General features: G+C 40.4%; 1 protein-coding gene across 1 annotated transcript; it reads right to left on the bottom strand.

Moving 5' to 3' along the window:
• Positions 1-8,495: 8,495 nt before the first annotated feature.
• LOC138340341 (uncharacterized) lies at positions 8,496-11,905 on the bottom strand. The gene is made up of 5 exons (XM_069292056.1): positions 11,488-11,905; positions 11,070-11,234; positions 10,788-11,024; positions 10,514-10,584; positions 8,496-8,939 (listed from the first exon to the last, which is right to left on the bottom strand). The coding sequence occupies exons 1-5, from the start codon at positions 11,903-11,905 to the stop codon at positions 8,496-8,498; spliced, it is 1,335 nt and encodes a 444-aa protein (XP_069148157.1).
• Between the last annotated feature and the right edge of the window lie 2,213 nt (positions 11,906-14,118).

Genomic DNA, 14,118 nt, shown 5'->3' with positions numbered 1-14,118 from the left:
GAACTCTAATTGCTGAAAATCTGTCAAAACACGTTCGAGTCGGCATAACTCGTGACGGGCCGTCGAGGTCACGACGGACCGTCAAGGCCTCTGTCATCCTATACTTTACAAATCGTTCTGCTGCTTTCTTCATTACCCTCGATGAACAGGTATGACGGACCATTCAAACATGAGTGTCCATCGAGGGTCTCCAATCCAGAACACTTAATCTTCTTAGAATCTGGGTACTGGGACTACTCTCTAATCATCACGACGAACTAGCAGGACGGACCGTTGTGTCTATGACGGTCCATCATGAACTTCGTAATCCCACACTTAGGTCAGACTTCCCCTATCGTCCTTCATCAACTTCACCACGATGCCAACTACGGGCCGTCACAAGCCCAACGGACCGTCACAGGCCCTGTAGATGGTAACTTTTATGTATTTCTTGCTCAAAAACTTTTGCATTCATCTTTAAACAAATTTCCTGCAAATAAAGAGAAAATTACATAAAAATCAATACAAAAAGGCTTTTGGACACACACTAAACTTAAGGAAAAATCATTAAAAATACTGTGAAACCACGGTATATCAATGGTCTATATCGGTTATTGCCTATTGTCCTTATGTGGGATACTTACTAGCATTAAAGAAGTTCTATGAAGTTTAGATGGTGGTATGAGACACTCTCTAGTCATTGCGAAATAGGCTTTGAAGGTGTTAGTTAGAGTCCCTAGGTCTTGTCCAAGACCATTACTTTAATGTCCTTTATGTTATGTATGCTTTTCAAGAATTAATGAGCTAATGACTTATGTCATGAATTATGTAAATGGAATAAGTACTTATCTATAGTAGTTAAAGGTTGTCTAGTTAAGGTGTGAAGGGGGAATAGGAAAGGTCACTTCATATCTTACCTAGATGAGTCTTAAGAATGACTCTAGTTAGGGAAGATGTTGATTATATGGACATGATCCGAACTTAGGAATTCTTTAGGATTATTTAGGTAGTCTTGAAGAGGTCTATGATGGACTTATCTTTTTGATATACTTAAGTAAGTCTTTTTGATAGCCTTTGATGAGGAAATTTCATAGTATATATGTGTTGATACACTTGGTAGGAATGATTCTATTCTAGGTAGTCTTAAGGATCTCTTGAGTGTGTGCATAAAGGATTGTATGGGCGGTCGCTTTATAACTCACTCAAGTGAGACTTAGAGTCACCTTTGATAAAAGAATCTTACATTGATGCTTTGATGTCTTGTGAGTGTGTATGTGACTCATTATAAGTAGTCTTGAGTATCCTTTAGGTATTCTTAGGGAGGTTGTATGGGTGGTCTTTCTATGTGTTGCTTCAGCGAGTCTTAAGATAACTTTTAAGTGAGATGATTACATACTAAGAGATGTCTAAGGTGAAGGTAAAACTACGATATTTGTTTCAATGTTTTCTTATGTGTTTCTAAGTTAATAAATGTTATTCTTATGATTATGTTATAATATTTTAATGAAATGATGCATATTTCCAATAAATGTCCATTTTCATGATTTTTATGCATAGTGCCACACTTAGTACATGTGGTTGTACTAATCCATGCTTTTACCTTTCTCTATAGTTGTTGGTAGGTAAGGAGATTTTGGGAAGTGAAGACTTGGACTGTAGCATCGTTCAAGAGAAGTTAAAGTATGTCCTCATTTGACTCGAGGGCATAGAAGTCTTTTATGTTTTCATTTGAAGTATTGTAATAGACTAAGTATTTCTATATTTTGATGTATGGTCCATGTCCCAAGTATTCTTACGTCTTATGATGAAGAGATTGAGACTTAGTATTTCCTATTGTTTTTTATGAAAGAATTTTTAAGGACTATATGAAGTATGTTTTGTGAAAAGTTTTAATCCGTACTACTTTTCACTATGTTCATACGATGAATGATATGTAAGGGCTTGTACAATACCTCCGAGATGTCAGGTACGCCGGTTGCAATATGAGATTTCCCCTAACTTCTAGGCTGTGGTTTTGGGATGTGAAAGTGGGGGTATGCTGTCCTAGTTCCTTTTGTTTTATGTTAATTAGATTTTAATTATTTTATGATTGGTATGGTACACTTATGGTGACGGTGCTATGTGAATTGATGTGGACTTGTCGGCGTTACTTTATTCAATATGATGATCATGGCCTTTTCAGCACTACCTTAATTATTATGATGATTTGTATAGTTGATATTATATGAAATATGATCATATCTTTCTTTATGTGAAGTAATATGAAAGTATGTGTTCTTTCTATGTATGTTAGGAAATCATGTAGAAGATGACTATGTGCTTGTATGTGTAGTCTTAAGGTTGATGCATGGTTGTTACTAGTTTAATATATGAGTCTATAATGGGTATATTTATGATGATATGGTATTATATAGGATGTATTCAAGATGATAATAGTTATTTCTAAGTAACATAAGAATGACATGTAATATGTGTTAAAGTAAGGTATATGTTATGTCTTGTTTTGTAGACTTATGTCCATTACTTGATATGTGTATGAATATTATGAGATTATGATATGTAATGAATAGGTAGGCTTAGTGTACCCTTGTCATGCATGAACAAAAGATATGTGAGACCTTAGAGGATGTTCAGAAGGTCATGTACGTGGTAAAGATTATGTTATGAATGTTGAAGTTGAAAGCCGTAATGGTATCCTTCAATTAATGGAAAGGTTAATTGGCTGAAACGACATCATATTAATCATAAGGAAAGTCATCAAGAGCTTCTTGTCGCCATTGGAAGGTAGCATTAAGAGGAACTCTTTGGTTGGGTAAATGTGATAGGGTTATGAAGTAGATATGAATCCAATTGTATGAACACCCTCATCAGAGTAGGTTAACAATTTAACTACATAGGATGTGTTTAAGTTCTACCATTGGCAAGTAGAACACCCTCATCGAAGTAGGTTATAACTCCGGATTCCATGTTTTTCTATCATGGTCTATGTTGGTTATTGCACATTCTCATCATATGGGATACCTATTAGCATTTGAGAAGTTCTATGAAGTTTAGGTTGTGGTATGAGACACTATCTATACATTGCACAATAGGCTTTGAATGTGTTAGTTGGAGTCCCTAGGTCTTATACAAGAGCATGACTTGAATGTCCTTTATGTGATGAATGAGTCTTATATGAACTAGTGAATGTAAGGAATTAAGTTAAGAAAGTATGTTAAAATGAATAAGTACTAATCTAGAGTAGTTAAGGGTAATCTAGTTAAGTCATGAAAAAGGCATAGGAATGGTCACTTTTTATCTTACCTAGATGAGTCTTAAGAATGAATCTAGTTAGGGGAGATGATTGTTTATCTGGACATGATCCAAACTTAGGAAGTCATAAGGATTATTTAGGTCGTATTGAATAGGTCATTCATGGACGTTATTCTTCTTGATCAACTTCATTAAGTCTTTTGATAGCCTTTGATGAGGATATGTCATATTATCAATATGTTGATATGTTTGATGTCTTGTAAGTGTGCATGTGACTCATCATAACTAGTCTTGAGGATCATTTAGGCATGCCTACAGAGGTTGTATGAGTGGTCTCTATTAATGTGACTTAAGTGAGTCTTAAGATAGCTTTAAGTGGGATAATTGATACGCTCAAACTTACTTCTCAAATAAGAAGTAAAGTGGTCGTGTCAAGTAAATAACCCAACTAGTGAGGTTGGGATCGTTCCCACGAGGAAAATAGTTTAGACTTAACTTCAATATATTATTACTATTGTTCAGTCAATTGCTTCATTCGAAACTAAAAACAATGAAAGGGGGGTTTCTATTTCTAAATGAATAAAAATAACTAAAGAAATTTAAAAGAGACACTTAACAGCTTTGAATGTTGGATTTTAATCAATTAATCAAAGTAAGTAGGGTTTACGTGTTCCCCACAGGTTCATAACTTGATAATTCTAACTATAACAATTCTTTCCTAATATCTTGCATGCAAAGTGATAAGTTATGTATTTCTAAATCCTTGGTCTGGTATCTAGAAAATTTCGCTCCGTACCTTGGTCCGGCTACATGTGTTGCTATCCTAAAACGTATCTTTACCTCATATTAAGCATCATATTGGATAATTGGCTAAGTTATTACCTCGTACCAATCAATACTAGCCTATTAGATAGTATACACTAAATCTATGTTGATAATTCTTTTCCTATTATCTACCTCCTTGGTCCGGCAAGTAGCATTAAGGCGAGTTCTAATGTTGGCCATCAGTTAAAAAGACTTCTAAGTGAAAGAATTATTAATACATTCAAGACACTATTCTAGAATTGTTATTTTAGTTAGGTTTTACCTCATTATTTGCCTATGGTTCCCACAACCCTAGTTATGGATTTTAATTACCCATAGTCATAATCATAATATTTAAATATATTATGTAAGAATTCATTTACTTACTTCAATGAGAAAGAGTAAAATCCTAAAGTTTGCTTGATTAATCAACAAAAATCACCAACAATCACTTGCAAGAATCTCAAAGTAATCAAGAATCTCACAAAAAGTCTAATGATAACAAAAGCCTAACCAAATAATCCAGATTCTAACTAATAATACCATGTCTAACCTCAAAAATGTGGTTTTTCGAACTATTTATAGAAAATGAAAACCTAATTAAACAAGGACTCTATTTGCTGGAATCTTTTAAAACGTGGCTGGGTCGACAGACCTCGCGACGGATCGTCATGGTCACGACGGACCGTTATGGACTCCGTTGTCCCATACTTGTGCAATTTCTTCTACTGCTCTCTTCATTAACCTTAACGGCAAGTATGACAGATCATCATAGACACGACGGTTCATCGAGGGTATTCATTCCAAAACACTTAAGCTCTTGGAATATGGGTACTGGATTACTTCTCTGAACTTCATGACGAACCTGCAGGACGTACCGTCATAGACACGACAGACTGTCATGGACTCCGTAACCCCACACTGGGTCAGACTTCCCCATCTTCCTTCAGCAGCTACACTATGCTGCCATCTACGGACCGTCACAAGCATGACGGACTGTCACAAGCATGACGGACCGTTAGAAGCTCCATATGTGGTCTCTTCTGCATTTCTTTGCTCAAATCTCCGCATTCATCTTTGGACAGATTTCCTGCAAATAAGGAGAAACTTATATAAAAATTAGCACAAAAAGTCATTTGGACACACCAAACTTAAGGAAAAAGTATTAACAATATAGTGAAACCAGGGTATATCAACACTCAACTTAAATTCATTGCTTGTTTTGAAGCGATGCACTATGACTCAATACAACATCTTTGACCAATAGTATCCATGTTTTATCCTTTGCAATCATTTGGCTATCAATCTCGATTAATCTCATCATATTTATGCATGCTATCACTATTAGGCTTGAATTATGTGGGATCAGAGCATGACACAGACTCACCATGCACTAACACCTATCCTCTTCAAATTTATCATCGAGATGCTAATATTTTCGGTATTGCAACTAGTATCCTCACTTTAAAACAAAATCCTCATTTTTCACACAATGATTTAAGTTTGAGTATAAAGATTACTTTTCAACACTCTCTCTTAGAATAAATTCACGCTCATTCATACATATTGCCATAAGCTTGCCCTTATTTTCACCGCCTTAAGTTTGCTATACAACCCTTAGGATCACGATAGGACTATTTTAGCTTGTAACATAGGATCAGGGTCAGGTAGAGTATATTTTAGGTATACTTTAGTGACTTTTTGCCCTCCTTGACATATCGGCTAAAAATACCATTTTCTATCGTTTTATCTCGCCCAGTTTCTCATATTCTTTCACCTTGCTATTTTCTCTTCTTTCTTCATTTGTGTAAGTGACTTTGTTCTTTTCTTGCTTGTATCTCTCATATATTTTTCTTTTTTCTTTACTTTTCTTTCAACTAATTATTGAGTCACTTTACTTTTGTTCTTTCTCTCTCTTTGTTCTTTCAACCCCACTTTCCAAAGCATTCCTCATAATAGCCACCCTCAACTCATGGCTTTGCCATGAGTCAAAGTACACAATATCCAAAGTTGAGTCAGGGCCATAACGAAGGTTGTTTAATACATTAGCCACCCTCAACCTATGCTTTTGGCATAAGCTGAGGTGCACATGTCCGAGGAGGGACCAGGGCCAACACATTATTCCCAGAAAAGATCAAGTTGGGGTGAAAAAGAAAGGTCTAATTTAAGCTCAGATCATTTGGATTAAAGAAGGATAAATTTCATTTGGTTTTCTTTTATTTAGGCTAAAAATGTGCTATATTGAATAAGGGCCTATGATCCTTTCCTAATTGTCTATTACAACTTACTTTTAGCAGCACCAACTAGGCATGTTCTAGCTTAGTACAAATAGACGACTATTAAAATCTTTCTCACACTCACTTGACATCTCATCACTCTACCAGATTATCAGACACCTAGTTCAAATTTTGGACTAAGGGTGATGCAGTTGTGTACCTCTATTTCATGCTTAGAGCCACACATTTTTCAATTACTATGCCTAGTCATGCATCATTTTCCAGTTTATCAGGATATCATTTTATCCATCATGCTCCAGAATTAAACTATGTAAAAAAAGATATAAACATGCCGGTTCAACATAAAAAGTAATCAGTCTTTTGGGGAAAAAGAACACTGGCAAGAAAACCCGAAAAGAGGATAGTGAATTGGGCTACTCAGACTTCACCCTAATACTCACTTTCCATTTACCCCACCCCCAACAAAAAAACATGCAATTGTCCTCAATGCATAAAAACTTAAATACTAGAGTTGTAGGTGAAGCAAACCTAAGCGCAAAGCGCCGTGAATCAGCAAGGTGGTGGGTCCGGTTCCACGGAACCCACGTCCTTTGAAATCGGGACACTGTCACTGGTGTCCTCAGCAAAAATCGCACCATCAGTAGTGCCTCCTGCTATATCCAAAGTGCGGGAGCTAGACGCCCCAACCACTAACTCTGATGCTCTTATCTGGTGCGCCTCCTTCTCAGAAAGTGAGGCTCTCCTCACCGCCTCCATCTCTCGGCGCTCCTTCTTCCGTGCTCGCGCCTCTTCCTCTGTTCGACCCCTACGCCTCTTGGCATTCTCTCGAGGGGGAGGTGGTGGAATCTCTGAAGTGTCAAATAGGGCCGCTAACACTGTGTCTTTAGCAGGCTCGACAGAAGGGGCCTCAGACTCAGCACCCTAGCCTCTAAGATCGTGTCGATATCTACACGAAGACTGTCAACTGCATCCTGAAGAGTCGACACATCCACCGGAGGGGCTGGTCGGTGTAACACCCACAACTCAGAGGCATCCAAGCGCTTGTGAATCTCAGCAATCTTCCGCTCTGTATACTGGACCATTTTCCGCTCTAGGCGCTCTTCTGACTCACTTATCGACTTCTGCATCCACGGCTGGATATGATGCAGAAGTGTAGCCATTTGTGCCTTTAATTTTTGTACCCTAGCAAGCAGGACCAGTGCCGGTAGAGGGGCTGTGCGAGAGGAGCTCGGGGCAGTGCTACTACACTGGATAGACTCGACCGGGGTAGTGTCAGTGCACGCCGCCTATGTAGCCGTGCGGGCTTGGGCTACCGTATCAGCAAGATCATCAGCAAATGGGGGCAGCTCTGGATGGGTCCCTCTACGTGGAGCAAACTCATTGGCCTCATCTCTGATGAGGCCGACGTCAGCAGTGCCCTGCAGGGTCTTGAGATGATCTACGTGCCATATAGGCACACCTGCAGAGAGCAAAGATCATGCACGGGAAAGGGTTAGTAGTAGTGACCTTGAAAGCCCTCTCGTGCATGACTGCCTGTAGAAGCCACGTGAAGTCCACCTCGAATCCGGCTATCATCGCCGCCATCAACACTGCTCGATCCCATGTAACGATATTATCAGCAGCTGTAGGGGAAAGGAAGTGACGGACAGTCAGCCACAAGAACTTCGTCGTGAAAGTGAGGTTGGCCTTCTTGATGGACCCCTTTAGCTCAGTTACCCAGTCGGCACCCTCTCCATCAACTGACAGGTGTAGGGCCATCCACCTCTTGGTGGTCCCTCTCAGTGATGGCTCACGCAGGAAATGACCATCTTTAACTATCTCCCAGCGGAAGTCTAACTCGGCAGTGAGAGGGGTCCGAGTAGCATCAACACCCTCGCCGTATAGAAACCGGTGAATGACAGGCAGGGAAATGTCAACCCGTACGCCCCGTACTCGAACCTGCTCCAGTGGGGCCTGTTTAGCGGGGAGAGCCCGCCTATCTATCTGTGATCGGAGAGTCGCTACATAGGATGCACAGAACTCTCGGACCATTTCTTCACTATAACGTCCCAACGGACGTGCTGTCCACTCCAAGCGATACCTGGTGAAGAGATTGTGTATCTCAGGCATCGTCGGGAGACTCCCTGTAAGGACCCGCTGCTCCAAGGTGAGTTTTCGAGTCATCACTCCTTTATTAGTCAGGAACTTGGCGTCGGAGTAGACTTGAAATTGCCCGTCGACACACTACTGGTTAGGCTGGTCAGTGGCTGGGGTGGGGGCCTGAGCTGGTGAACCTAATGTGGATTCCGAACTATCAGCCTCATCAGACGAGGCTGACGGTGCAGCGGTAGCGGGTGCAACAACCTTAGAAGAGCCGGAGGCTTCCTCGGACCATGATACTCCTAAGGAGCCAGACGCTCCTTCATCATTTGTGGCTGACCCAGAGGGTGTTCCGGTCAGTGTGCGCTCCTCATCAGAAAGGGAGGCAGTGAATACGTTGGACGCAACCTTTTTGGGTGTGGCTCTGGGAGCACGTGCTGTACATGAAGGGGTGGAAGTGCCTGGGGGCACATAATAGGGGTCACGCTCATCATCCGAGCCAATTACCATGCACGCACACGAGGCGACAGACTTCGATCGCTCGCGTTTGTAGATTCGGTCTTGCTTGGGTGCCATAGTAGATACTACCTGTAAAGGATCAATATTAGTATAAGAAGTAGAAAACAAGACAAGCAAAACCAAAAAAATAATTAAAATTGTATGTCATTACTATGGTAACAGGGACACACGACGGGCCTGGTGACGACTCGTCGTGACTATGACGGACCGTCATGGGGTCCGTTGTGTTTTACTTAAACTACGTATATATGGAGAATCCTGAAGGAGAGTCTCTGACTAGTATGACGGTATGTGCAGGACGGACCATCACAGGTACGACGGTCCGTCATAGGTGTCTGTCATAGGACACTTGAAAAAAAATATGGAGACCCTTAGGAGAGGGGTCTCTGACCGCCATGACGGTCATGTAGGACGAACCGTCGTGGGTATGATGGTCCATCACATGTGTCCGTTGAAGGAATCTTAGAAAAAGTGAGAGACCCTTAGAAACAGGGTCTCTGACAACAAGAACGGATGTGCAGGGCAGACCGTCGTGAAGACGATGGTCCGTCACATATGTCTGTTGGAAAAGGTGCTAGGGATTTTGGAACGAACCCTACGACGGTCCGTCATCGGGGGCTCGTTTTGTATATCAGTGATAGAACTGGGGGTAGCCCCTGCATCCTTGATGTACCCTGGTCAAACATGTAGTGTTTTGGACCTACATTTGTCTAACCCAACTATCTAGGAAACTAGTAATTCAAAAGCACCTATTCTAGGGTTGTAAACACGGCAATTTCGAACATTTTTAACCTAGGTTAGACAGAATATTATAAAAGAAATGAACATATGACGAAGAACTAAGCTAATACTTATTAATAAGCAAAAATGCAAGATAAATGAGTAGAAATTAGAGACACATACCTTAGAATTGGAGAAAAATAAGATGGGCAAGTACTCGGTGACCAAGAAGACACCCATAGCAGCAACTCCGACTAGTAAATGATAACTTCTAGGGCTTTGGAGATTTTTGGGGGAACATTGATTGAGGGAGAGAATGTTGAAGTGGAAAACAGAGGGAAATGGGAGGTAAATTGAAGGAATAGGCTGAAATGAGGGGTTGGGGGGGGTGTTTAAACGGTCTGATTTTGGAAAAGACTCCAGCCGGGTCAGGTCGGGTACGACTCATTAAATACACGACGATTCCCTGACGACGGTCCGACTCAGTTGTGAAGACCCTTCGTTGGTTCCATCGTGTGTGATCTAGTTTGAAAAAAACAAAAAGACGTACCTGGTACGATGGAGGCACACTACGGTCCGTCGCGTGCTCAACGGTCCATCGATGTATCCGTCAGTGACTGCTGCAGAGTAATTTTCTGCAGAATTTCCTGGTAATGTGCCTCCAAATTTAAAAACCCATTAGTAGAAAAATGCTACCGTTACTAAAAAGACTATAAGTATTGGGTTGTCTCCCAACAAGTGCCTGATTTAATGTCGCGGCACGACTGGGGACAATTGATTACTCAGACTTCATGAAAATGGTATGCCTCTATCACTTCATTCCCCACTGCTTTATGCCCAAAATAGAGTTTTCTTCGATCTCTATTCATCTTAAACCACACTCCCTCCTTGGCTTTTAACTCAACTGCTCCATGAGGGAATACTTGGGTAATCAAGTAAGGACCAGTCCATTTGGACTTGAGCTTTCCTGGAAGACAAGGCGACCCAGAATTGTCTACAAGCATCAAATCCCCAACAAAAACTCTTGTTTTGCAATTTTTTGTTCATTCTCCTTCTTCATCTTTGTTTTGTGGGATATGGCAGATACCGATTGGAGCTCACCACTCTGCCTCATGGTCCTACAAATGTTAAAGGTTGCTTCTTCATTATACAACAAAAATGTCATCTGTCCCTTCTCCATATCAACTAAGGCTCTACCTCTAGCAAGGAATGGCCTCCCAAGAATAATAGGCACTTCAAAATCAACCTCACAATCTAGAATAGCAAAATCACCCGGAAAGATGAATGACTCTACTTTAACTAGTACATCATGAAGTATCCCTATAGGCCGTTTCACTGTTCGATCAGCCATCAGTTGCCGTATTGCAGTGGGTTTTGGATCCCCTAAACCCAACTTCTTGTAAATCGAGAGGGGCATGAGAGTTATGCTTGCCCCTAGATCACATAATGCTTTCGTAAAATGTAATGACCCAACTGTACAAGGAATAGTGAATGCACCAGGATCTTCTTTCTTTTGTACGAGGGATCTTGTAGCAATAGCACAACAATGCTGTAGTCTATCATCATCCTCGAAAGTGACCGATCTTTTCTTGGTGACCAGATCTTTCATAAATTTGGCATAACCGGGCATTTGTTCTAGAGCTTCTATACAAAGGAACATTGATAGAAAGCTGCTTCAAAATTGTTATGAAACTCCGATATTTGCCATCCTCGGTCTTTTTGACTAATCTCTGAGGGAAGGGTGGTGGTGGCCTAGGCATGGGAATTACCTTGATAGGTACTTCTGCATCTTTTCCATTACTTTCCTCTGCTTCACCACTACCCTTTACCACATTATCATTATCCTTTCTCACATTTTCCTTAGTGGACGGCATAGGTGGGTCAATGGTTTGCTTACTGCCCCGAGTAGTGATTTCCATACAGTGCGCATCATTCTTTTGATTTTGGACACTGTTGTTAGGAAGAGTGCCTGATTGTCGTGTGTTCACTATCGCAGATAATTGGGCCATTTGCAATTCGATTTGCTTAATCAAAATTGCATGTGTATCAACTTTTTGACCAATACTAGCTAAATCACCCCTTATCTCTTTAATGTGGTCATCGCTAGCACCGAACCTCCTCATCATTTTGTGCAACATATCCTCAACTCGCGCCATACTATCTCCACCATCCCTAGGAGGAGTTTCACGATTTTGAGAAGGGACATAGGGCCCATTATTGTCGTTTCTATAAGCATAGTTACCCTCTGTTAAAGTTGTTGTCATGGTTGTAGTTTCCATCTCGAACATAATGACCCTCATGATTATAGTTACCATAGTTCCGACCTTTGTTCCCTTGACCTTGGTGCCAATTATCCTGATTTGAGCCTTGGGCGCTTGGTCGGAAACCCCTCATCTGCTCATTTACTGCATAAGTGTCCTCCGCATAATAGCATTCTTCATTAGGAGGTGGTGGTTTAGCCAAGTAGTTGTCTGCATTTATCTTTTCTGCACCCGAGTTACATGTTTTAGTATGAGCCAAGGCTCAGATCTCATATGAGCCATTTCTTCACGAATCTCATCTGTGGCTTGGTTGTGACTGGACTGCACTGCGAAGGTGTTTCTCCTTGTATCAGACTTCCTAGTACTCCAAGCTTTGTTATTCCGGGAGATTTTCTCTAATTTTTCAGCAATCTCAGCATAAGGACACTCCCCATAAGATCCACCTGATATAGTGTTCAACACCGCTTTATTATTATCATCTTGTCCCCGATAGAAGAATTTCTTCAGTGACCCATCATCTATACGGTGATTTGGAACACTTTTCAAGAATGAGGTGAATCTATCCCAAGAAATACTAACTTACTCTCCTGGTAGTGCCACAAAGTTATTCACTCTGTCTTTGTGGTTTAGTTTCTTGGAGACCGGATAGTAGCATGCTAAGAAGACATCCCTTAGTTGGTTCCAAGTGAAGATTCAATTGTATGGGAGCTCAGTGAACCATATAGCAGCCTCTCCCGTTAGTGAGAGAGGAAACACTCTGAGACCTATTACATCTAAATCCAAATCAGGCCTCTCTACACAGCTTTTACACACTGCCCTTACCTTAGCTATATGGGCATGTGGATCCTCAGAAGGTAGCCCTGAAAACAAACCTCTGGTAGTGAGCATTTGCATCAGGGTACTAGTTACCACAAAGGTGTGGCCTGCGGGTAGAAGAGGCAAGACTAGTGCCCCATCCGAGTCAGCTATGTTATCATTACCTCTGTAGTATGCCTGGGGCCGTGGAACAGGATTTTGTCCCCTTTGTTGGTGTTCACCCAGAGCATCGGGTAACATCTGACCATGAACATCAAGCGGAGCTGGGATGTTCTGGTTCGGATCATCATAATTTATTCCCAAGTTTCGATTCATATTGCGTAGTGTACGCTCTAATTCGTGATCGAAGGGAAACAAGGGTTCTGTTCCTCTCCGTGTATTTGTCATACAAGGAAGATAGTTCTGAAAAAATCAAAAACAATAAAACAAAGTAAAATCCAGAAAATATCAACTAAACTATAGTAATAAGTTCAAGTTAACCCAAAATTTGATACGCTCAAACTTACTTCTCAAATAGGAAGTAAAGCGGTCGTGTCAAGTCAATAACCCAACTAGTGAGGTTGGGATCGTTCCCACAAGGAAAATAGTCTAGACTTAACTTCAACCTGTTATTACTATTGTTTGGTTAATGACTTCCTTAGAAAGTAAAAAACAATAAGAGGGGGGTTTCTAATTCTAAATGAATGAAAATACCTAACGCAATTGAAAGAGACACTTAACAGCTTTGAATGTTGGATTTTAATCAATTAATCAAAGTAACTAGGGTTTACGTGTTCCCTACAGGTTCATAACTTGATAATTCTAACTATAACAATTCTTTTCTAGTATCTTGCATGCAAAGTGATAAGTTATGTATTTCTAAATCCTTGGTCCGACATCTAGAAAATCTCACTCTGCACCTTGGTCCGGCTACGTGTGTTGGTTTTCTAACCCTTATATTTACCACATATTAAGCATCGTATTCGATATTTGACTAAATTATAACCTCGTACCAATCAATACTAGCCTATTAGATAGTATACACTAAATCTATATTGATAATTCTTTTCCTATTATCTACCTCCTTGGTCCGGCAAGTAGCATTAAGGCGAGTTCTAACATTGGCCATCCGTTAAAAAGACTTCTAAGTGAAAGAATTCTTAATACATGCAAGACACTATTCTAGAATTGTTATTTTAGTTAGGTTTTATCTCATTATTTGCCTATGATTCCCACAGCCCTAGTTATGGAGTTTTGTTACCCAGAGTCATAATCACAGTATTCAAATATATTATATAAGAATTCATGTACTTAAATCAATGAGAAAGAGTAAAATCCGAGAATTTGCTTGATTAATCACCAAAAATCACCAACAATCAATGATAATCAAAAGTCTAACAACACAATGTTTTTTAATACGGAGTCTAACAATGATCCAGAGTCTAACTATCTGGAGTCTAACAATGATCCAA

Source organism: Solanum lycopersicum, chromosome 12 (assembly GCF_036512215.1).
Source record: "Solanum lycopersicum chromosome 12, SLM_r2.1".
Classification (NCBI taxonomy): Eukaryota; Viridiplantae; Streptophyta; class Magnoliopsida; order Solanales; family Solanaceae; genus Solanum; species Solanum lycopersicum.
This window is presented reverse-complemented; position numbering and strand designations above follow the sequence as displayed.